The sequence below is a fragment of the Monodon monoceros genome, unplaced genomic scaffold, assembly GCF_005190385.1.
Source record: "Monodon monoceros isolate NGI ecotype Baffin Bay Population unplaced genomic scaffold, NGI_Narwhal_1 Super_Scaffold_18, whole genome shotgun sequence".
In the NCBI taxonomy this organism is placed as follows: Eukaryota; Metazoa; Chordata; class Mammalia; order Artiodactyla; family Monodontidae; genus Monodon; species Monodon monoceros.
The window spans coordinates 113,524,360-113,548,682 of record NW_021703774.1 but is presented as its reverse complement, the minus strand read 5'-3'; the positions used below and the strand labels follow the sequence as shown (position 1 = coordinate 113,548,682).

General features: G+C 37.4%; 1 protein-coding gene and 1 pseudogene across 3 annotated transcripts in view; both read left to right on the top strand.

Moving 5' to 3' along the window:
* The first annotated feature begins 1,317 nt into the window (after window positions 1-1,317).
* MIGA1 (mitoguardin 1) overlaps window positions 1,318-24,323 on the top strand; it is a 91,368-nt gene continuing 68,362 nt past the window's right edge. Inside the window, exons 1-2 of one of the 3 annotated variants that reach the window (XM_029229995.1) lie at window positions 1,318-1,366; window positions 4,551-4,664. In XM_029229995.1, the coding sequence (XP_029085828.1) occupies window positions 4,566-4,664 (99 nt within the window). In that variant the 5' untranslated portion in view covers window positions 1,318-1,366; window positions 4,551-4,565. Of the gene's footprint in view, window positions 1,367-1,417; window positions 1,614-4,550; window positions 4,665-24,323 lie in introns of those variants that run through there. The other 2 variants (XM_029229996.1, XM_029229994.1) reach the window with 2 other exon arrangements.
* On the top strand, window positions 10,106-11,018 carry LOC114899357 (annotated as a pseudogene).

Below are 24,323 nucleotides of genomic sequence, written 5' to 3'. Positions count from 1 at the left end.
TGGAGCAAATTACACTGATTTAGCAAAATAAATAAAATCTGATAGTTCTTATTCTCCTGTTAAAGAGTAAAATCCATACCCAGTGTGTAATAATATCTTTCTCGTAATGGTTATTGTGGAATTAAAGGAGAGAGTGTTCATAGGAAAGTTGCTTTAAGTGGGAGTCATCATTATTACTGTTCTTCCCATTAGGCTGAACGTTTGGAAGTTGTGGGAAATTGGGAGGAGGCACAGACAGGAGATGGAGGAATAAACAAACATAGCCTTACAAATTCCAGGTTCTTCAAGTGTCAAGAGCACTGTTCACAAGTGCACAATACTTTCACACACAACTCAGTCTGTGTATTTTTAGCTATTGTTCATCCAGTAACGTCAGACACTGGCATTATCATTCTCCCTATTTTCCATTTCACTAAATGGGAATTTCGAACACTACCAGAAAAGACTGTTCATTCTTGATTCTTAGACAGGAATAGTAGCATGTGCTCTCATGTTTTAGCAATCCTTACAAAATTATTTTGGCTTTTCACCACAAATATGCTCAGAAATTGGAATTTTTAAATCTGCAGTTCTGATGGAATGTTTTGGCTCAGGACTGCACATAGAAACAGCATGTTGTTTTCTGTTGTTCTCCCTCCCACCCTATTAGTTTACTGTGTATTAGACAGAACCTTGGAGCTGTGAATACATTGCCTAACCCCTCAGAGCTGACCATATTCACATATTATTTGGTAGCCTAATTCAGTAGGAAATGTGGAGAAAAGCTAAAGAGGAATTGAAATCAATAATAACTTCATCATTACTACAGGATTGGAATACCTCAACATTAATTTGTTTGGGGGCTGAGCGTCTATAGTAGTTCTTAATCTGGGACCTGTGGATTGGTTTTGGGCATCTAACCTCATATATATATATATATATATATATATATATATACACACACACACACACACACACACACACTATTTTTTCTTTTAATAGTATGTGAGTGTATTTTTTTAACACTGTATTTAAATGACATATGGGGAAAAGGCCCCATAGTTTTCACCAGATTCATTGTATGGTCCTAGAGCCCTCAAATGGTTACGAACTAGGAGGCTAGCTCTTGACAGCACTGTAAGAGGATGCAATTCTTCCATTCTATATTTTACATGTATCTGGCAGGGCGAGAGCCTCTGCCCTAAATAAAAATGGCGGGAGCTGCTTCACACGTAGCCCCTCACGCAGAAAGGCTAGGAGGCCCCCGCGACTTTCTCTCCACCTTCCCACTCCTGACCCCGGAAGGACTCCGCCCCCGGGGTCGGCCTGCGGCTCGCTGCGGCGGGGAAGTAGGCGTGGGCAGACTACACTTATCCTGGAGCGCCAGGTACGGGGATGGAGCAGGCGGGCGGAGGGTCGGGTGGGGTCGCAGCGGACGCGGGGTAGAGGATGCTGGGCGAGCAAGAGCGCCAGCCTGCGACCTCTGGACTCCGAGTGCGGGTGGAAGAACAGAAAGCCGGAGGGAGGCCCGCCCGGGACCGCTGAATCAGGGTGGGCTGGCGACCGCTTGGAGCCGGAGCGAGGGTCGGTCGGGGCGGCTGAACCGAGAGGGAGCCCCTTTCCTGGTCATCTTGGTAAAGAAAAAGGAAGCTCTCAGAGGAGAGCGCGGTGGGGGTGAGGGAGGCCTGAGGGAGGGGCAGCTAGTGTGGTACAAGTTCCTGCAAGAATGTCAGTGGTTTGAGCAGGGAGTGGTTTTTGGATGTGGAAGATTACGCTTTCCTTGAAGATGCTTTCCGAGAATAATTTAGCATCGGGAGGTTTGTGGCGTTAGAGGCCTTCTGTAAATAAAGTTGTTCAACTTTTATTTTCTGGAGGGAGGACTCCAAAAGGTCTTGCTCGTGCACAGACCTTTATTTTTTATCATTATTGCAAGTAAGCATTTTTTGCTGTATTTCAAGGATCTTCTCAGATTTCGGTTGTATAGATTATCAAAATTTTGTGGATATTTCTGAGTTTCATTCTTGCTTGGATGATAAAGTCCAATTTTAGGGTGTTTAAGAAACAAATTCTATTTATGACACTTATTTTTAACTCTCTCGTGGTTAGAATGGAGAGAAGCGAGTAATATTACAGAGTATAATATTTTTAGTGATGTTTTAGACCCCCCCTCGAAATTTGAATAATCATGAAACTGCCTTCATGTTTTTTAAAATTAATATTTATGAAAGCAACTGAAATGACCAGTTTTTAAAAGCTATTCAGTTATTAATGATTAAGTTTGGAATCACTTCCTCAGTGATTTTAAATGAAAGGGAATGAGGTGGTTAGAATGCAAAAATGGAAATTTGTCAGAATTCTTTTAAGAAAATCCCTGCAGCAAATTGAAGTGATTGCTTTATTTTCTTTCTCCTCTGCTTAAAAATCTGGAACTCTGTTATGGGGAAAATCACTTTGGGTGAATTACTCTCAGTATCTTTTTTTTTTTTTTTTAATTTTTAATTCAATAGCACAGATAGCTTTAATGATCCAGAATCTATTTCGTTACCAAAAATGTTTCTCTAAAAGAAATTGTCAGGTTTTTTGGGGTTTTTTTTTTGAGGGGGGGATAAATGTGCTTCCCCTCCTTTTTTTTGTGTAACATTTCAAAAAAGAAGTACATGTAGGCACTTAAACAATCAAATATTACAGAAGCACTTATAATGAAAAACAGTGGTTCCCTGCCCAGCCTCCCAACATCCCTAGTCTCATTCCTCAGAAGTCTATTTTTCACTTGTTTAACTGTTTCATTTTTTTCACTGTTTCTTCATGATTTCCTTTGTATTTCTGAATAATATGTCTCTATCACAGTTTGTTGGTTAGAATAAATGTACTTCAATTAGAACTAATTACACTGAGCTGAAATATTCTAATTCTAATTAGAATATGAGTGAGGGGGAATTAAGTTTATACTCCTTGAGTGTCCCTAATAGGGAAAAGGTAAACGGTCAGTAGCAGTAACCCACCTTAAGAAGTATTACTGTGCTTGATGTGAAAGGAAAGTACTACTTAATCAGTAGTTTTTTGTTTTTGTTGTTTTTTTTTTTTTTTCGGTACGCGGGCCTCTCACTGCGGTGGCCTCTCCCGTTGCGGAGCACAGGCTCCGGACGCGCAGGCCCAGCGGCCATGGCTCACGGGCCCAGCCGCTCCGCGGCACATGGGATCTTCCCGGAGCGGGGCACGAACTTGCGTCCCCTGCATCGGCAGGCGAACTCTCAACCACTGCGCCACCAGGGAAGCTCTTAATCAGTAGTTTTGATAGTTGTCCGAAAAAAAAAAAACAAAAAAAAAACGGGGCTTATTAACGGAAGGGATTAGTCTACTAGAGTTTAGAAAAAGAGAGCAGAGATATATGCAGAAATAAAGGACTTAAAGTATAGCAAATAAGTTTTTACAGAGGGATTGTTGGAAGTTTCTGTTTTCTCTTTGGTAGTTTGTACAGCACTCTGCAAGGGAAAGAAGTATTGAATTCGGTAGGCCTAAACATTCTGGCTAGTGGGGAAGCCTACTCTTGTACACCAGAAACAGTTCTCAGGCTCTTTCCCAGCTTGTATGAAATATTCCTTAGGGTCCATTAATTTTGTGCTCACCACACAGCCTTTTATACTTAATTCAACTCCCTGCAATGTCTTATTTCAGAAAGGGTATGTTTCGATAGCATATAAAGGTATTCTTTCACTAGATAGTGTATTTCCTTATTATAAATGAGCAAATTTGTAAACTAATTTATATTAATACTCTGTGAATTTGTTTAGTGTGTATCCAGCTGGGTACACTGATAAAATTGAGTTTCTGGCTCTACAAAGCATAGACCCAGACCCTGAACCATCATGTTTCTGTCAGCGTTGTGCTACCTTTAAGGGCCTCTCTCAGTGATGACTGCCTTCTCTGTGGACAACTGATGTTTCTTTCTTTGGTTTCAGTAGAAATAGGCATTCAAACAATATTAAAATTTCATAGCATGTATGTCATTTCTTTCAAGAGCTTTAAAATGGGATAGTAGGATCAACTATATTCCAATATAAAATAAAAATTTTTCTAAAACAGGACAGTAGGAGAATAAATGCATGAGTTCTGAAGTTCAGTGAGCCCTGAGGTTCATTTTTAGCCCCTAGAGTCAAGATTCCAATCAGATTTCTTTCAGTACCTGCCCCCACCCAATGCTGTTATTGGAAGGAAATAAGTGGGAAGAAAAATATTTTAAATTACTATTTAACAGCTGAAACATTTATTTAACCAGAAAAGAGAGAATCTAGAACCTGCAGTTTTCTAAGGAAAATTTACTACTTGAACTCAAAATTGAAATCTAACTCATTTTCTTTTTGGTTACTTTGGTGATTAATAAACTTTTAGCTCAAGTAAATTTGGCTCAGAATGTTATTTTCTTCAGGTTAGTGTGCAAAAAAGACAGCTGTTTAATTAAGTGCAAAAAAGAAAGCTGTTTAAAAAGAGTTAAAATTTCAATTTGTATCTTTCATTTGTAAAATAACCAGAAATCTTTGTGGCTAATATATTTTTTGTTTCATTTATTGAAGATTAGAAGAGGAGTCATGTCAGAAGAAACAGTAAGTGAATCACAGTTTTCCCTGAGGACCGCAGCACTAAGAGTGTTTGACCTTCCTCTGTCTTGGTACTATTCTCTCTGCCAGGTAAAAAAAAAAAAAAAAAAAATGAAATACGAAGTTGAATAATAAGTCTGTTACTCAGAGCGTATTGTGTTTACAATATTTACATTTCATTTGGGGTTTTAAATGCTTCAAAGTGTTTATTAAAGAAGTTTAAAACTTACTTGGTTTTTATTTATTTCACTTTTTTTTGTTATCATATTCATAACTCTTAAAAGGAGATTGTATTACTTTAAAAAAATCTTCCTACCTTAAGTGAATTTACAGTCTATTACAGTTATTTTCAGAGAATTATGTTATTCAGATAGGCTTGTTCTCACTATTACAGTCCTTTAATTTTAACTTTATTTTATTGTGGTGAAATATATGTAACATAAAATTTACCATTTTAGGGCTTCCCTGGTGGCGCAGTGTTTTGAGAGTCCGCCTGCCGATGCAGGGGACACGGGTTTGTGCCCCGGTCCGGGAAGATCCCACGTGCCGCGGAGCGGCTGGGCCCATGAGCCATGGCTGCTGAGCCTGCACGTCCAGAGCCTGTGCTCCGCAACGGGAGAGGCCACAACAGTGAGAGGCCCGCGTACCGCAAAAAAAAAAAAAAATTTACCATTTTAACCATTTTTAAATGTGCAGTTCAGTAGCATTAGGTACATTGACACTATTGTGCAACCAATCTTGAGAACTCTTTTCATCTTGCAAAACTGGAACTCTAGAGCCACTAAACAGCAATTCTTTATTCCTGCTCCCACCTGCTACTGGCAACCACCATCCTCTATTCTGTCTCTATGGATTTGATTTGACTACTCTAGGTACCTCATAAGTGGAGTTACATAGTATTTGCCTTTTTGTGACTGGCTTACTTCACTTAGCAAAATGTTTTCAAGGTTCATCCATGTTGTAGCATGTGTCAGAATTCCCTCTTTTTCCCCAAGTTGGATAACATTTGATTTTATGAATATACCACATTTTGTTTATTCATTCATTCATTGCTGGAACTTGGGTTGCTTCTACCTTTTGGCTTTTGTGAATAATGCTGCTGTGAACATGACTGTACAAGTATCTATTCAGATTCCTGCTTTCAGTTATTTTGGGTATATACCCAGAAGTGAAATTTCTGCATCATATGGTAATTCTATTTTTAATTTTTTGAGGAATTGCCATACTGTTTATAATAGTGGTTGCACCATTTTTTATTTCTACCAGCACTGCACAAGGGTTCCAATTTCTTTACATCCTTGCCAACACTTGTTTTCTGTTTTTTTAATAGTAGCCACTCATGGTAGTGAGTTGGTATCTCATCGTGGTTTTGATTTGCATTTCCCTAATTAGTCATGTTGAGCATCTTTTCACGTGCTTACTATCCATTCGTGTATCTTATATAGAAACATAGAAGCTGCACAGCCTGCAGGATCCTAGTTCCCTGACCAGGGATTGAACTCAGGCCCCAGCAGTGAAAGCACTGAGTCCTAAGCACTGGACCGCCAGGGAATTCCCAATCCTTATATATATATATATGTGTGTATTTTTTTTTTTTATTGCCGTACGTGGGCCTCTCACTACTGTGGCCTCTCCCGCTGTGGAGCACAGGTTCCAGATGCGCAGGCTCAGCGGCCATGGCTCACGGGCCCAGCTGCTCCGCGGCATGTGGGATCTTCCCGGACCGGGGCACGAACCCGTGTCCCCTGCATCGGCAGGCAGACTCTCAACCACTGCGCCACGCAGGAAGCCCATTTTTTAATATTTTTTTAAAATAAAATTTATTTATTTATTTTTTTGGCTGCATTGGGTCTTTGTTGCTGCACACAGGCTTTCTCTGGTTGCTGCGAGCAGGGGCTACTCTTTGTTGTGGTGCGTGGGCTTCTCATTGCAGTGGCTTCTCTTGTTGCGGAGCACGGGCTCTAGGTGCACGGGATTTAGTAGTTGTGGCTCACAGGCTCCGGAGTGCAGGCTCAGTAGTTGTGGCACATGGGCTTAGTTGCTCCGTGGCATGTGGGATCTTCCCGGATCAGGGCTCGAACTCGTGTCCCCTGCATTGGTAGGTGGATTCTTAACCACTGTGCCACCAGGGAAGTCCCTCCTGTTATTTTTAATATATGCTTCTAATGCAGTTTACACTCCATTGTAGTAAATAAAAAGATACGTATGGAAAGTAGCATTTATTTCACTAAACTTAAACACTGAATTGCATCAAATCTAAGATGATCATTTTTCACATTTCAACATTTCTAAAACTTCCTTGCATCTTAAAAGGAATAGTACCTTAGATTATTAAAATATAGTATAATTTTATTTTATATTTCTCTCTTTTTCTTTTTTTCACCATGCCACACAGCATGTGGGATCTTAGTTTCCCAACCACTTCCCCCACCTTAGTTCCCCCATCTTAGATCCCTGCAGATTGGATCCACGCCCCGTTCTGTGGAAGTGTGGAGTCTTAACCACTGGACTGCTGGGGAAGTCCCCTAGTATAATTTTATATAGGCGAGGATGTTACACAGATAAGATGTATGAGAATAATACTAGTTAGTATTCACTATGTTTAAGACATTAGTTAGGTCATTTTTACATATGATGTCTCTAATCCTTAAAATAACCCTGGAATTTCTGTATCATCTCCATTTTACAAATCTGGCAGCTTTTTAACAGCTTAATTAACTTGTCTAAAATTGCATATATGATATGGGATTTGAACTTGCATTTCTTTGATCCCGAAATCCATTTTCTCTCTCTTTCTTTCTTTTCCTTTTTAGGATTACACGATTAAAAGAAAATTTGAAAAATACAGAAAAGAATTAAAGAGAAAATAAAAATTGCCAACAACCCCTCTATAAAAGTTTATTGGCTGTACTTTACTTAGGTCTTTTATTTCTGCATATATCTCTCTGCTTCCCAATCCCTCACTCCCCACCCCACCACTCTGTCCCCCTCATTTGAGATTATAAAGTTGTATATTTTGAGCATTTTCTCTGTCATTAAAAATGCTTTATAAGTATAGGTGTACTATAGTTTATTGAATATTTCTCTATTTTTGAGTTTTTGGGTTGTTTCAGCAGTTCATTATTTATATTTAAATCTTTGTCCAATTTTTAGATTTTTATTAAGGTAGATTCCTAGAGATGAAAATATTGAGTCTAAGTGTTTGGTATTTATTCTTTTATTTGTTTATGTTATCACACCATTTGGATGACATTTAAAAAGACCAGCAACAGGACATAGCAGCACCCACTGTGTGTAAAACACTGTGTTAGAGATTTTATATTGGTTACATTTACAAATTCTTTAATCCTTACAATGATTCTAAAGTAATATTATTCTTTAAAATTTATTATTTGAATAGCTAATACATTTACATGGTTCAAAAAACAAAACTACACACACACATATACACACGTACATACATGGAGATGTTTTCTCTCAATTCCTATCCACCTCTATAGGTAACCGTTTAGATTACTTGAATATCTTTCAAGGTTTCTTTATTCAGATATCAGCAAAAGCAATTATATTTTCCTTCCTTCCTTCCTTCCTTCCTCCCTTCCTCCCTTCCTCCCTTCCTCCCTTCCTCCCTTCCTCCCTTCCTCCCTTCCTCCCTTCCTCCCTCCCTCCCTCCCTCCCTCCCTTCTTTCCTTCTTTCCTTCGGCTGTGTTGGGTCTTAGTTGTGGCGTGTGGGCTTCTCTCTAGTTGTGGCGTGTGGGCTCCAGAGCATGCGGGCTCAGCAGTTGTGGCACGCAGGCTTAGTTGCCCCACGGCATGTGGGATCTTAGGTCCCCAACCAGGGATCAAACCCGGGTGCCCTGCATTGGAAGGTGGATTCTTAACCACTGGACCACCAGGGAAGTCCTATATTGTGTTTTTTAAAAAATATTTATTTATTTATGGCTGTGTTGGGTCTTCATTGCTGTGCGCAGACATTCTCCAGTTGCAGCAAGCAGGGGCTACTCTTCGTTGTGCATGGGCTTCTCTTGTTGCAGAGCACAGGCCCTAGGAGCGTGGGCTCAGTAGTTGTGGCTCATGGGCTCTAGAGTGCAGGCTCTGTAGTTGTGGCGCATGGGCTTAGTTGCTCCACAACATGTGGGATCTTCCCAGACCAGGGCTCGAACCCGTGTCCCCTGCATTGGCAGGCGGATTCTTAACCACTGCGCCACCAGGGAAGTCCCAATTATATATTCTTATTTTCTCTTTCTTATAGAAGGTATCATACTACTTATGTTCTTGCTTTTTTAATACTTAAAACATTTCCTGGAGATTTTTCCATATTAATGTATGTAGTTTTTTGTTTTTGTTTTTATTCCTACAGCTACATGATGTTTCTGTATATGGACATTTGGCTTGTTTCTGATCTTGTTCATTACAAACAATGCTATAATGAATAAGCTTGATATACTTCAATTCACATAGGTACAGGTATAGGATAAACTTTTAGACTTTGGATTTCTGGGTCAAAGAGTAAATGTATTTAAATTTTGATGGATGTTGTTAAATTTCCTTCCATAAGGATAGTATTGTTTTGCACTCCCCAAAGCTTTGGGATTTTTGCCAATTATTTTTGTGTGTTTTGTCCACACTGATTCTACTATACAACCTGCTTTTCAATCCTAAGAATAATTTTCTGAGGCCAGGACTATTGTCCACATTGTTCCATGGAATATTTTTTTTAAAAATAATATAAGGAATCATTGCAAGTAAACTTAAGGATACATCCTCTACTCTCAGTCATAGTACTGAGTATCCAAAACTCATTCCATGTTATGAAATGCACTAAGGTGGGTCAGCAACCTACAGGCTATGGGCCAAATCCTGGCCGCTGCCTGTTTTTACAAGTAAAGTTTTATTGGAACACAGCCATGCTCATTTGTTAATGTATTATCTGTAACTGATTTTGTGCTACAACAGCAGTGTTCAGTGGTTGCAATAGAGACCGTATGTTCCACAAGCCTAAAATAATTTGCCTGGCCTTTACCAAAAAAGTTTGTTGGCCCTGTACTAAGAGAGTAAGCTATAGTTTGAATAGAATCAAAGGACCAAGAAAAGACCAAGGAAAAGCTCAGAGTTCTTGTTCAGACAGTTCTGTAGCTTTAAATAGTTTTGTTGATTCTCCAAATTCAGAGTGTTATATGGAAAAGACTAAGAATTAACTAAGCACTTAAAAAATAAAAATCTCTCTAAATGTAGTGTGGTATCTTGAGTTGGCCTTAGAATAGAAAAAGAACATTAGTGGGAAAACTGGTAAAATCAGAATATATAGTTTAGTTAATACTGTACTAATGTTAATTTCTCAGTTTTGACAAGAGTACTATGGTTATGTAGGATGTTACTATCAGAGAAAAACTGAGTGATATGGGAACTTTCTCTATTATCTTTGCAACTTTTCTGTAAATTTAAAATTATTTCAGAGACCCGTGAGATGCGAGTAGGAGCAGTGTACAGGGTAGTTGTCTCTGAGGGGTGGCAAGGGAAAAGGATTAACCATGTCGTCTTTGATCAGAAAGGTGATCAAGCACTGCGAAAGCCCCAGCGGCCATTGGTCCCTACAGTCAGGCCGTGTTAGTCGACAGGACCATTTACATTTCAGGACAGCTAGGCATGGATCCTGCAAGTGGACATCTTGTGCCAGGAGGGGTGGCAGAAGAGGCTAAACCAGCTCTTCCAAACATGGGTGAAATTCTGAAAGCAGCAGGCTATGACTTCACGAATGTGGTAAAAACAACTGTTTTGCTGGCTGACATAAATGACTTCAATACTGTCAGTGACATCTACAAACAATATTTCCAGAGTAGTTTTCCTGCAAGAGCTGCTTACCAGGTTGCTGCTTTGCCCAAAGGAGGCCGTGTTGAGATTGAAGCAGTAGCTGTCCAAGGACCTTGTGACAACATCACTCTAAGTGGGCCCAGTGTTACTTAGTCTGGAATTTTAATAATGTTTTTAAATTAATGTCTTAATTTTTACAGTCTTTGTTGGAAAGTGTAAGGTTGACTGAAATATCTGAAGTTATTATGGAAATACCATATAATAAGGGGAATTGAACATGAGTTGAAGATTAATGATGAATCTAGTTACTGAAGTTATAAATTACACTTCTATAACACTCATATTACTGGATGTGGGAAAAGAGACACACATTACATAGTTACTCAGAAAAATAAAAGTAAAGGGAAATAACATGTAGGAAAAATGAGTTACTATTTCTGAGAAATAATACAGAGCACACCTAATTCAGTTAAACTATTAATTTAATGATGTGAAATATTTAGTTTTCATGTCAGATACATGATTCTGCTTTTACTTGAGTAAAATTATTTAAGTTTGAATGTTAGAGGCAAAGGAGAAGAAACTGGACCAAATTTTATATAGATAATGTTTTTCTAATGGAAATAAAATAGCATGCAGATTTTAAAAACTAAATAAAATAAAATAATATCAAAATAAGGTGTTTAAAAAATTTTTTTTAATTAAAATAATAAGAGCGCATATTTTTGGAATGTGTACTATGTGTCAGATATAACTTTACGTATGTTATCTCCTTTCACAACAACCCTGTGAGGAAGATGGTATTATTCTCATTTGTCCAAAGGTCACAGTTAGCATATGACATGTGTGTTCAAGTTACCAGAGAGATTCATTCAAACTATGTTTATTGAGTATCTACTCTGTTTCAGTTGATATAAAGTGGTGAACAAGATCTAGATATAATCCCTGGCGTTATTGAGTTTAGAACTTCAGTAACGCTCTTAAGAGTCCCCCTGCCAAAAAAAAAAAGGAGTGTTAAGTACTGTGTTAGAGGAATAGATCAACTTAGTTCTAGTTAGAACTTCATGCTGAATAAAGGGAAATAGGTTATTGGAGCAGGAGACTTGTGTGTGACTAAATAGCTATTCTGTCTCCAGAGAACATTAGATGACGGGGGAAACTTGACAAGAACATTAAACAATGGCATCGGGTTATGGAGTGGGGAGGATTGTGAAATCTGAGCACCAGGAACAGTGTCTTATTCCTTTCTTTGTATTCTCAGTGTTTGGCCCATAAGTTGGTACTCAGTTCATGTTGAATGAATAGCACACATGTCTGGTTCCCATTTTGTCTGGGGGTAAGGAACTGTATCACCTCGAAAAGCCCCTCAGAATTTGAGATTCAGAGATGCAGCATTTTCAGTGTTCCAGGCAATGATAATAGGAAGTAATTGACTTTCCTCTGGGGAAGAAAGAAGTAACAAAATGAGAAGTGATAGGCAGGAGTAATAGAGACTTTCAAACCTTGTGTCATCTAGATTACCTGTGATAAAAATCTTTTCCTGGGAAATTTACCTTATTTTTGTCATGGAAAGGTTTCTTTTTTCATGAGGTTAGGACTGTAAGTTGTAATGGGTCTTTTATGTAAAAATAATATTTAACATATACGCAGAACTTGGATCTTAATAAAAGTGAATTGATTTATATTGTATTTGAATTCATATTAACAAAAGCATGTTATATTTCTGACAGTGGTTTTAATTTTGTATTTATGTCTCCTAATAGTTCTCTAACTTCAGTGCCCTAAGATATAGCAGAACTGACAATTTAAGAACATGTGATCACTTAGTTATGGCTGGGCCTGTGTTAATGGATTATTTTCTTTCTTTCCTTTATTTTTTCTTTTTTTTGGCTGCACCACATGGCTTATGGCATCTCAGTTCCCTGAGGAGGGATTGAAACCAGGCCACAGCAGTGAAAGTGCCGCATCCTAACCACTAGTCCACCAGGGAACTCCCAATAGATTATTTTCTTTAGTTGAGGTCTTAATTTTGTTATCTTACGTTTGCTTATTCAGTAAATACTAATTTTTATATTTGATCTAAGAAACATTTTTTGGGGGTAATGAAGTTAAGGCAGTTCATAAAATATAATGAAAAGTAAGGTGTTCTTAATAATAGTGCTATTTTTTAGAATTTATTTTATTATTGGTTGTTTAGCATCCAAATTCCAGGAACTGTTTTGTTTTGTTTTTTTTCCCTGAATCTCATTTGGTTGCAGTGAACACTGGAGCTATGGTTCCAGAGGGAAAAACATAGAAATGGAGAGAAACAAATATTTGGCAATTCCTGTATGGATACATTACTGAAGAGAGTAATTCTTACAGTTTGCAAAAGGAAAAAATCTGAGGCAACATTGGAATGTTCCAATTTTCCATGATAGTTTTGGAAGAAATTAAATGGATTTGAAAGAAAAGTAGAGTAAGAATAGTTTTAAATTTTTGTTAGATTACAGTCGCTGAGGCCAAATAATAATGGCAAGTGGAAGTAAATAATTTCTGGTATACCAAAAAATGAGCAATTATTTTGGATTTATGTGTAGAACCAAGATGTTATTTTTTTATTTATTTAGTTTAAAAATTTTATTTATTATTTATTTTTGGCTGCATTGGGTCTTTGTTGCTGTGCGTGGGCTTTCTCTAGTTGTGGTGAGCGAGGGCTACTCCTTGTTGCGGCACACGAGCTTCTCATTGCAGTGGCTCCTCTTGTTGTGGAGCACAGGCTCTAGGTGCATGGGCTTCAGTAGTTGTGGCACGCGGGCTTCAGTAGTTGTGGCTTGTGGGTTTTAGAGCGCAGGCTCAGTAGTTGTGGTGAACGGGCTTAGTTGCTCCATGGCATGTGGGATCTTCCCGGACCAGGGCTTGAACCCGTGTCCCTTGCATTGGCAGGTGGGTTCTTAACCACTGCACCACCAGGGAAGTCCCGAAGATGTTATTTTTCAAAAACAGCTTTATTGAGGTAAAATTGACACACATTAAACTATACGTGTTTAAAGAATACAATTTAAGTTTTAACATATATGTGTATATGCCTGTGAAATCCTTGCCACAGTCAGGGTAATAAACATACCTATGATCTCTAAAAGTCTATCATTCCCTTTTGTAATCTCTGCCTTTGCATCTTCCTGTCCAACTCCCCTCCCCCACTTTTCCCCAGGCAAGCACTGATCTGCTTTTTGTCACTATAGATTAGTTTGCATTTTCTAGAATTTTGTATAAATGGAATCATACAGTATGTACTTCCTTTTGTCTGGCTTTTTTTGACTCAACCTAATTTTTTTTTTTTTTTTTTTTTTTGTGGTACGCGGGCCTCTCACTGCTGTGGCCTCTCCCGTTGCGCGGCACAGGCTCTGGACACACAGGCTCAGCGACCATGGCTCACGGGCCCAGCCGCTCCGCGGCATGTGGGATCTTCCCAGACTGGGGCACAAACCCGTGTCCCCTGCATCGGCAGGCAGACTCTCAACCACTGCACCACCAGGGAAGCCCAACCTAATTATTTTGAAATATATGCATGTTGCATGTATCAGTAGTCAGTTCTTTTTTTATTACTGAACAATATTCCATTGTATGGATATACCACAGTTTGTTCAGCTCTTCACCTGCGATGGACTTTTGGGTGTCCTGTTTTTTCTTTTTTTAAAAAAAACTTATACATAAAGCTGCTAAGAACATTTCTGTGCTAGTCTTTGTATGAACATATGGTTTCACTTCCTTGGGTGAATACTTAGGAGAGGAATGACTGACTCATAAGTAGGTATATGTTTAATTTTTTAAGAAAATGCCAGACTTCTTCCAAAGTGGTTATACCATTGGTATGGACAGTCTTTTTAATTTTTGCCATTCTAAAATAGGTGTGTAGTGGAATCTCACTGTGGTTTTAATTTGCATTTCCCTAATGACCAGTAGTGTTGAATGTGCTTTCATGTGCTTATTTGCTATCTGTTTATTTTCTTTGTTGATGTGTCTGTTCAAAGCTTTTGCCCATTTTTTAAAATTTATTTATTTATTTTTAACATCTTTATTGGAGTATAATTGCTTTACAATGGTGTGTTCATTTCTGCTTTATAACAAATTGAATCAGCTATACATATACATATGTCTCCATACTTTGCTCATTTTTAAATTGGGATTTTTGTTTTCTTATTATGTTTGGAGAATTTTTTATATACCCTAGATACAATTCCTTTGTTAGATAGATGATTGGCAGCAATTTTCTCCTAATTCGTGGATTGTCTTTTCATTCTCTTAACAGTGCCTTTTATTTATTTTTTTGTTTTGTTTTGTTTTTTTGTTTGTTTTTTTTTTTAACATCCTTACTGGAGTATAATTGCTTTACTATGGTGTGTTAGTTTCTGCTTTATAACAGAGTGAGTCAGTTATACATATACATATGTTCCCATATCTCTTCCCTCTTGCGTCTCCCTCCCTCCTACCCTTCCTATCCCACGTCTCTAGGTGGTCACAAAGGACCGAGCTGATCTCCCTGTGCCATGCGGCCGCTTCCCACTAGCTATCTATTTTATGTTTGTTAGTGTATATATGTCCATGCCAGTCTCACTTTGTCACAGCTTACCCTTCCCCCTCCCCATATCCTCAAGTCCATTCTCTAGTAGGTCTGTGCCTTTATTCCCGTCTTACCCCTAGGTTCTTCATGACCTTTTTTTTTTTTTCTTAGATTCCATATATATGTGTTAGCATACGGTATTTGTTTTTCTCTTTCTGACTTACTTCACTCTGTATGACATCCACCTAGACTCTAGGTCCATCCACCTCACTACAAATAACTCAGTTTCATTTCTTTTTATGGCTGAATAATATTCCATTGTATATATGTGCCACATCTTCTTTATCCATTCATCCAATGATGGACGTGTAGGTTGCTTCCATCTCCTGGCTATAGTAAATAGAGCTGCAATGAACATTTTGGTACATGACTCTTTTTGAATTATGGTTTTCTCAGGGTATATGCCCAGTAATGGGATTGCTGGGTCGTATGGTAGTTCTATTTGTAGTTTTTTAAGGAACCTCCATACTGTTTTCCATAGTGGCTGTATCAATTTACATTCCCACCAACAGTGCAAGAGGGTTCCCTTTTCTCCACACCCTCTCCAGCATTTATTGTTTCTAGATTTTTTGATGATGGCCATTTGGACCGGTGTGAAATGATATCTCATTGTAGTTTTGATTTGCATTTCTCTAATGATTACTGATGTTGAGCATTCTTTCATGTGTTTGTTGGCAATCTGTATATCTTCTTTGGAGAAATGTCTATTTAGGTCTTCTGCCCATTTTTGGATTGGGTTGTTTGTTTTTTTGTTATTGAGCTGCATGAGCTGCTTGTAAATTTTGGAGATTAATCTTTTGTCAGTTGCTTCATTTGCAAATATTCTCTCCCATTCTGAAAGTTGTCTTATCGTGTTATTTATGGTTTTCTTTGCTGTGCAAAAGCTTTTAAGTTTCATTAGGTCCCATTTATTTTTGTTTTTATTTCCATTTCTCTAGGAGGTGGGTCAAAAAGGATCTTGCTGTGATTTATGTCAGAGTGTTCTGCCTGTGTTTTCCTCTAAGAGTTTGATAGTTTCTGGCCTTACATTTAGGTCTTTAATCCATTTTGAGCTTATTTTTGTGTATGGTGTTAGGGAGTGGTCTAATCTCATACTTTTACATGTACCTGTCCAGTTTTCCCAGCACCACTTATTGAAGAGGCTGTCTTTTCTCCACTGTATATTCTTGCCTCCTTTATCAAAAATAAGGTGACCATATGTGCATGGGTTTATCTCTGGGCTTTCTATCCTATTCCATTGATCTATATTTCTGTTTTTGTGCCAGTACCATACTGTCTTTATTACTGTAGCTTTGTAGTATAGTCTGAAGTCAGGGAGCCTGATTCCTCCAGCTTCATTTTTCATTCTCAAGATTGCTTTGGCTATTTGGGGTATTTTGTGTTTCCATACAGTTTGTGAAATTTTTTGTTCTAGTTCTGTGAAAAATGCCAGTGGTAGTTTGATAGGGATTGCATTGAATCTGTAGATTGCTTTGGGTAATAGAGTCTTTTTCACAATGTTGATTCTTCCAATGCAAGAACATGGTATATCTCTCCATCTGTTTCTACCATCTTTAATTTCTTTCAGCAATGTCTTTTAGTTTTCTGCACACAGGTCTTTTTTCTCCCTAGGTAGGTTTATTCCTAGGTATTTTGTTCTTTTTCTTGCAATGGTAAATGGGAGTGTTTTCTTAATTTCATTTTCATATTTTTAATCATTAGTGTATGGAATGCCAGAGATTTCTGTGCATTAATTTTGTATCCTGCTACTTTATCAAATTCATTGATTAGCTCTAGTAGTTTTCTGGTAGCATCTTTGGGATTCCCTATGTATAGTATCATGTCATCTGCAAACAGTGACAGCTTTACTTCTTTTCTGATTTAGATTCCTTTTATTTCTTTTTCTTCTCTGATTGCTGTGGCTAAAACTTTAAAAACTATGTTGAATAAGAGTGGTGAGCGTGGGCAACCTTGGCTTGTTCCTGATCTTAGTGGAAATGGTTTCAGTTTTTCACCATTGAGGACGATGTTGGCTGTGGGGTTGTCATATATGACCTTTATTATGTTGAGGAAAGTTCCCCCTTGCCTACTTTCTGCAGGGTTTTTATCATAAATGGGTATTGAATTTTGTCGAAAGCTTTCTCTGCATCTATTGAGATGATCATATGGTTTTTCTCCTTCAATTTGTTGATGTGGTATATCACGTTGATTGATTTGTGTATACTGAAGAATCCTTGCATTCCTGGAATAAGCCCCACTTGATCATGGTGTATGATCCTTTTAATGTGCTGTTGGATTCTGTTTGCTAGTATTTTGTTGAGGATTTTTGCATCTGTGTTCATCAGTGATATTGACCTGTAGTTTTCTTTCTTTGTGGCATCTTTGTCTGGTTTTGGTATCAGGGTGATGGTGGCCTCATAGAATGAGTTTGGGAGTGTTCCTCCCTCTGCTATATTTTGGAAGAGTTTGAGAAGGATAGGTGTTAGCTCTTCTCTAAATGTTTGATAGAATTCACCTGTGAAGCCAAGCCTCGGTTAATTTTAGAAAATTGAAATTGTATCAAGTATCTTTTCTGACCACAACGCTATGAGACTAGATATCAGTTACAGGAAAAGGTCTGTAAAAAATACAAACACATGGAGGCTAAACAATACACTACCTAATAACGAAGTTATCACTGAAGAAATCAAAGAGGGAATCAAAAAATACCTAGAAACAAATGACAATGGAGACACGACGACCCAAAACCTATGGGATGCAGGAAAAGCAGTTCTACGAGGGAAGTTTATAGCAATACAATCCTACCTTAAGAAACAGGAAACATCTCAAATAAACAACCTAACCTTGCACCTCAAGCAATTAGAGAAAGAAGAATAAAAACACCCCAAAAATTAGCAGAAGGAAAGAAATCATAAAGATCAGATCAGAAGTAAATGAAAAAGAAATGAAGGAAATGATAGCAAAGATCAATAAAACTAAAAGCTGGTTCTTTGAGGAGATAAACAAAATTGATAAACCATTAGCCAGACTCATCAAGACAAAAAGGGAGAAGACTCAAATCAATAGAATTAGAAATGAAAAAGGAGAAGTAACCACTGACACTGCAGAAATACAAAAGATCATGAGAGATTAGTACAAGGAACTCTATGCCAATAAAATGGACAACCTGGAAGAAATGGACAAATTCTTAGAAATGCACAACCTCCCAAGACTGAACCAGGAAGAAATAGAAAATATGAACAGACCAATCACAAGCACTGAAATTGAGACTGTGATTAAAAATCTTCCAACAAATAACAGTGCCTTTTAAAGAGCAGAAGTTTTAAATTCTGAAGTCCAGTTTGTCAACTTTTTAAAAAACTGAGTCAGGTTTTTGGTGTCATCTCAAAGAAATATTTGTCTAATCAGAGATCACAAAGATTTTCTCCTATGCTTTTTCTGGAACCTTTATAGTTTTAGGTTTTGTGTTTAAGTCTGTGATCCATTAGTTATTTGTTGTGTATGGTGTGAAACAGATTGAAATTCCATTTTATTGCATATGGATACTCAGTTTTTTCTAGCACTAGTTTTTATTTTTTTAAATATCTTTATTTGAGTATAATTGCTTTACATTGTTGTGTTAGTTTCTGCTGTATAACAAAGTGAATCAGCTATACGTATACATACATCCCCACATCCCCTCCCTCTTGAGCCTCCCTCCCACCCTGGCACTAGTTGTTGAAAAGACTACTCTTTTTCCACTGGACTGCGTTTTTGTACCTTTGCCAAAAATCAGTCTTCTGTATATTTGTGGGTCTATTTCTGTACTCTCTCTTGTTGCATTGATCTGTTTGTCTCTTTGTGTCAACACGACAGTGTTTTGTTTATTGTAGCTTTATAGTAAGCCTCAAAATCAAGTAAGGTTAGTCTTCCAACTTTGTTTTTCTTTTTCAAAATTGTTTGGACTATTCTCGATCCTTTTCATTTCCATATGAATTTTATTTTTTTGGCTGCACTGTGCGTCTTGTAGGATCTTAGTTCCCTGACCAGGGATTGTGCCCGTGCCCTCAGCAGTGAAAGCACAGAGTCCTAACCATTGGACAACCAGGGAATTCCCTCTCTATGAAATTTAAAAATCAAGTATCAGTTTTTACCAAAAAAAAAAAAAAATCTTGCTAGGATTGTCACTGGGATTGTATTGAATCTATAGATCAATTTGGGGACAGTTGACATCTTTGAGTATTTCAACCTGTAAATGTGTTATGTCTTTCCATATATTTAGGTTTTCTTTCTTGAACCTCAGCAGTGTTTGCTAGTTTTCAGGATACATGCCTTTCACATCTTTTGTCGGATTTATCCTTAAGTATTTCATATTTTATGATGCTACTGTAAATGGTATTTTTAAAATTTCAATTTCCAGTTATTTATTTCTAGTATATGAAAATAGGCTTTTGTATATTGGTATTATATTTTATAGCTTAATTAAACTCAGTTATTAGTTCTGGTAGCTTTTTGTAAGTTTCATAGGGTTTTTCTACACAGATGATCATGTGGTTTTAAATGGTAATGAATAATTGTTTTTATTCTCCTGTTACATTATAGTTTAAAGTTTATGTTAATTCAATTTTTATTTTTACAAATAGTTTTATTATAGAAAATTTTAAGCATATACAAAATTGAATAGTTTAATGAACCCCCATATACCTGACACTCAGCCTCAACAGATAGCAATGCATGGGCAATCTTATTTTTCTTTTTTTAAATTTTTATTGGAGCATAGTTGATTTACAATGTTGCATTAGTTTCAGGTATACAGCCAAGTGAATCAGTTATACCTATACATATGTCCACTCTTCTTTAGATTCTTTTCTATACAAGTCATTACAGAGTATTGGGTAGAGTTTGCATGGGCTGTCTTGTTTCCTCTGTTTTCGTATCCGTTTCCTCCTCCATCCCTCACTGGATTCTTTTGAGGCAAATCGATACATCATATTATTTCATCTGGAACTGTTTCATTTTATATCTCACCTCTTAAAAGTAGAGCCACCACAATAACATTACATCCTTCCATACAATAGTAATTCCTTAATATTATTAGTATCCAGTCAGTGATTAATTTCTCCTGTTGTCCTATGAGTATTTTTTGTTTGTTTTTGTTTTGTGTGATGGAGTTGAGGTATCTGTCAACTCTTAGATCTCTTTTAATCTGTAGTTTCCCCCATACCGTTTGTTTGTTTTTTTTTGCTTTGCTTTTATTTTCTCTGTGGAAGAAACCATGTTCTTTATTGTGACAGGATAATCCTGATTATATTCTCTCCACTGTATTTTTCTATGAATTGAGTTAGATTGGAGTATCAATTAGATTCAGTTTGTTGCTAAAGCTAAGTTATAGAAGTACATAATATCTGGTTGAGTCTTTTTGTGATGTTGGCAGTCTTTGATAATTATTATTGGATCTGCTAATTCAAGAGGTTGTAAAATGGTGACATCATTCTATATTTCCTTCTTAATTTATTAGCTAAAATATATCAATGAAGAGAAACTTTCTGTCACTACTTGGGTACCTTGGTGCAGTTTGCATAGAAATGGCAGAATAATTGCTTCTTTCCTTTTTATTGACCAGACTGTAAAATAATGAGATGGTTCTTTAGTATTTGTCAGAGCTGATCAAGGAGGGTTTAAAAAAAGATCATTTTGATATCACAGATTTAATTATATATGATATATTAAACCATTACTTTATTTATCCTTATTTATGCTCAAATGAAATCATTTTGGCCAGTGAGAGCCTATTCAAGTTGGCCTGTTTGTGCTTTAGATACAACTCTGTTGACAGCCTCCTTGCTATCTGGTATGAGAAGATGTTACAGGCTCCTCTCATACTTTTCATGCCCCATATCTGGAATCAGCCACTTCTCCAAGAAACCCTTTAGTGTGAAATGATATTTAAAGACAACAAACTGTGCACCATGGGTCAATTCAGCTCTTTAAAGATTTTTATTTATTTATTATTTTTTGGCTGCACCGCATGGCCTGTGGGATCTTAGTTCCCCAACCAGGGATCGAACCCAGGCCCTCGGCAGTGAAATCACAGAGTCTTAACCACTGGACTGCCAGGGAATTCCCAGTTCAGTTTAATTGAATAGTTGTGCAAAGGAAAACAACCCAATCATAAAATTCTTCCAAAATTTCATTGGTTTGAATTAACTGGGATTAGCAGCTGTGTTGATACAGCTTTATTTTCTAAAAACATTAAGTACTTATAGATTCACAGGAGGTTGCAAAAATAGTACAGAGAGGTTCAATAATTTGTTCCTTTTTATTGTGGTATTCCGTAGTCTGTATATGGATGTACCAGTTTGTTAACATTCATTTATTGAGGGACATTTTGGCTGTTTCCAGTTTTGTTTATTATAAATAAAGCTGCTGTGAACATTTGTGTACAGGTTTGGTGTGGGCATAAGTTTTTATTTTTCTGGGATATATGCTCAGGAATGTGATTACTGGGTCATATGGTAAGTGGATGTTTAGTTTTTAAAGAAATTGCCAAATTATTTTCCAGAATGGTTGTCCCATTTTAAATTTCCAACAACTATATATGAGAAGTAGTCTTCATATCCTCACCAGCATTTGATATTGTCACTAAAATAATTTTTTTTAGCTGTTCTAATAGGTGTGTCATATGTCACAGTAGATTTAATTAACATTTCTCTATTGATTATGTTGAACATCGTTTTGTGTGTGTGTGTGTGTGTGTGTGTGTGTGTCTATGTCTATGCCATCCGTGTATCATCTTCTGTGAAATGAAATGTCTCTTCATGTCCTTCGCCTGTTTTCTAATTGGATTGTTTTCTTACTGTGGAATTTCAAGAGTTCTTTATGGATTCTGTAAACAAGTCCTTTGTCAGATAGGTGGTTTACAAATATCAATATTTTCTCCCAGTCTGTAGCATGTTTTTTCATCCTCTTAACAAGGTCTGTCAGAGCTTTATCTCTTTTATTTTAGAAAGAATTTTACTTATCAAAGTTGTAAAGATTGTACAGAGAATTTCCATATACTTTTCACCCAATTTTCCTTGATGTATACATCTATCATAACTCTAGTATAATTACTAAAACTAAGAAATTAACATTGGCATAATATTCTTAACTAAAAACTGTAGACTTTATTTATTGGGTTGGCCAAAAAGTTCCTTTGGTTTTTAAGTAAAAATAAAAGACACATTTTTCATTTTCACCACGAACTTTATTGAACAACATATTCACTGTTTTGTTCTACTACCTTCTGCCATTTTTCAGGCAACTTCATGATTCCATCTTCCCAAAACTTTTTTTTGTCTTTTTGAGCAAAGAACTGTTCCAGGTGCCTTTTACAGTCTTCCAGGGAAGTGAAATTTTTTCATTAGAGAATTTTGTAAAGACCGAAATAAATGGAAATCTGAAGGTGCAGTGTCTGGTGAATACAGTGGATGAATCAGAACTTCCCGCCAAGCTGTAACACCTTTTGCCTGGTCATGAAAGAAGCATGTGGTCTTACGTTATCCTGATGGAAGATTTTGTGTTTTCTGTTGACTAATTCTGGATGCTTTTCGTTGAGTGCTGCTTTCAGTTGGTCTAACTGGGAGCAGTACTTGTTGGAATTAATCGTTTGGTTTTCCGGAAGGAGCTCATAATAGAGAACCCCCTTCCCATCCCACCATATACACAGCATCACCTTCTTTGGATGAAGACCGGCCTTTGGTGTGGTTGGTGGTGTTTTACTTCTCTTGCCCCATGATCTCTTCCATTCCACGTTATTGTACAGTGTCCACTTTACATCACCCATCACAATTTGTTTTAAAAATGGAACGTTTTTGTTATGTTTAAGTAGAGATTTGCACGCGGAAATACAGTCAAGAAGGTTTTTTTCCGCTTAACTTATGTGGAACCCAAACATCAAAGTGATTAACATAACCAAGCTGGTGCAAATGATTTTCAGCATTTGATTTGGATATTTTGAGTATGTCGGCTATTTCCTGTGTGGTATAACGTTGATTGGCAGCTGTCACAATTCAGTCTAACAAAATTGTTTCACATGAAGTTAAAGGGATAGGTGCTACTAGAGCAATCTTATGGGGAAACCGAACGAACTTTTTGGCCAACCCAATTTTTTTCCTTTTATGTAATTACTTAAATTTCATTGCTTTTTCCCCATTGCTTTTAGTTGTTAAGTCTCCTTAGTCTTCTTCAACCTGTGACAGGTCCTTCAATCTTTCCTTGCCTTTTATGCCTGACACTTTTGAAGAGTACAAATTAGGCATTTTATAGACTGTCCCTCAATTGAATTTGTCTGATCTTTGCTCAGGATTGCATTGAGATTATTCATTTTTGACACAAAACCACAGTGCATTATATCGGGATACATGATGATGTGTATATGTCTTTTACAGGTGATGTTAACCTTGATCACTTGATTAAAGTTTTTATGCTGTTTTTTCTCTTTGTAAATAAATTTGGAGGTGGGTGCTTTGAGACTATACAAATATATTGTTTCTCCTTAAACTTTTGTCCCCAATTTTATTTATTTATTTTTAATAAATTTTATTTATTTATTTATTTATTTCTGGCTGCGTTGGGTCTTTGTTGGCTGTGTGCGGGCTTTCTCTAGTTGCGGCAAGCAGGGGCTACTCTTCACTGCGGTGCACAGACTTCTCATTGCGGTGGCTTCTCTTGTTTCAGAGCTCGGGTTCTAGGCCCGTGGGCTTCAGTAGTTGTGGCATGTGCACCTCAGTACTTGTTGCATGCAGGCTCAGTAGTGTGGCGCACGGGCTTAGTTGCTCCGTGTCATGTCCAGGGATCTTTCTGGACTGGGGATTGAACCCTTGTCCCCTGCATTGGCAGGCAGATTCTTAAATACTGCGCTACCAGGGAAGTCCCTGTCCTCTAATTTTAGCACTTAGTAGTGAATCTTGCCCATAAGCAGTTATTACCATAGCGTTTATTGGTGATTTTCTATTTCCTTCATTCCTTCTACACTCATTATTTAAAATTATCCTGTAAGGGAGAGTTGTCCCTTCTTCCCTTTTTATTAATTTATTCAATTATTGATTTATATCAATTTGGGTATTTATTTTGTTCTTTGGTTTGTAATCTAATACTATTATTTATTTTGTTGCTCAAATTGTTCCATATTTGGCTTTGGAAGCTCTTTCAGGTTGGCTCCTGTGTCTTTTTTTTTTTTTTGCGGTACGTGGGCCTCTCACTGTTGTGGCCTCTCCCATTGCGGACCACAGGCTCCAGACGTGCAGGCTTGGCGGCCATGGCTCACTGGCCCAGCCGCTCCACGGCATGTGGGATCTTCCCGGACCGGGGCACGAACCCGTGTCCCCTGCATCGGC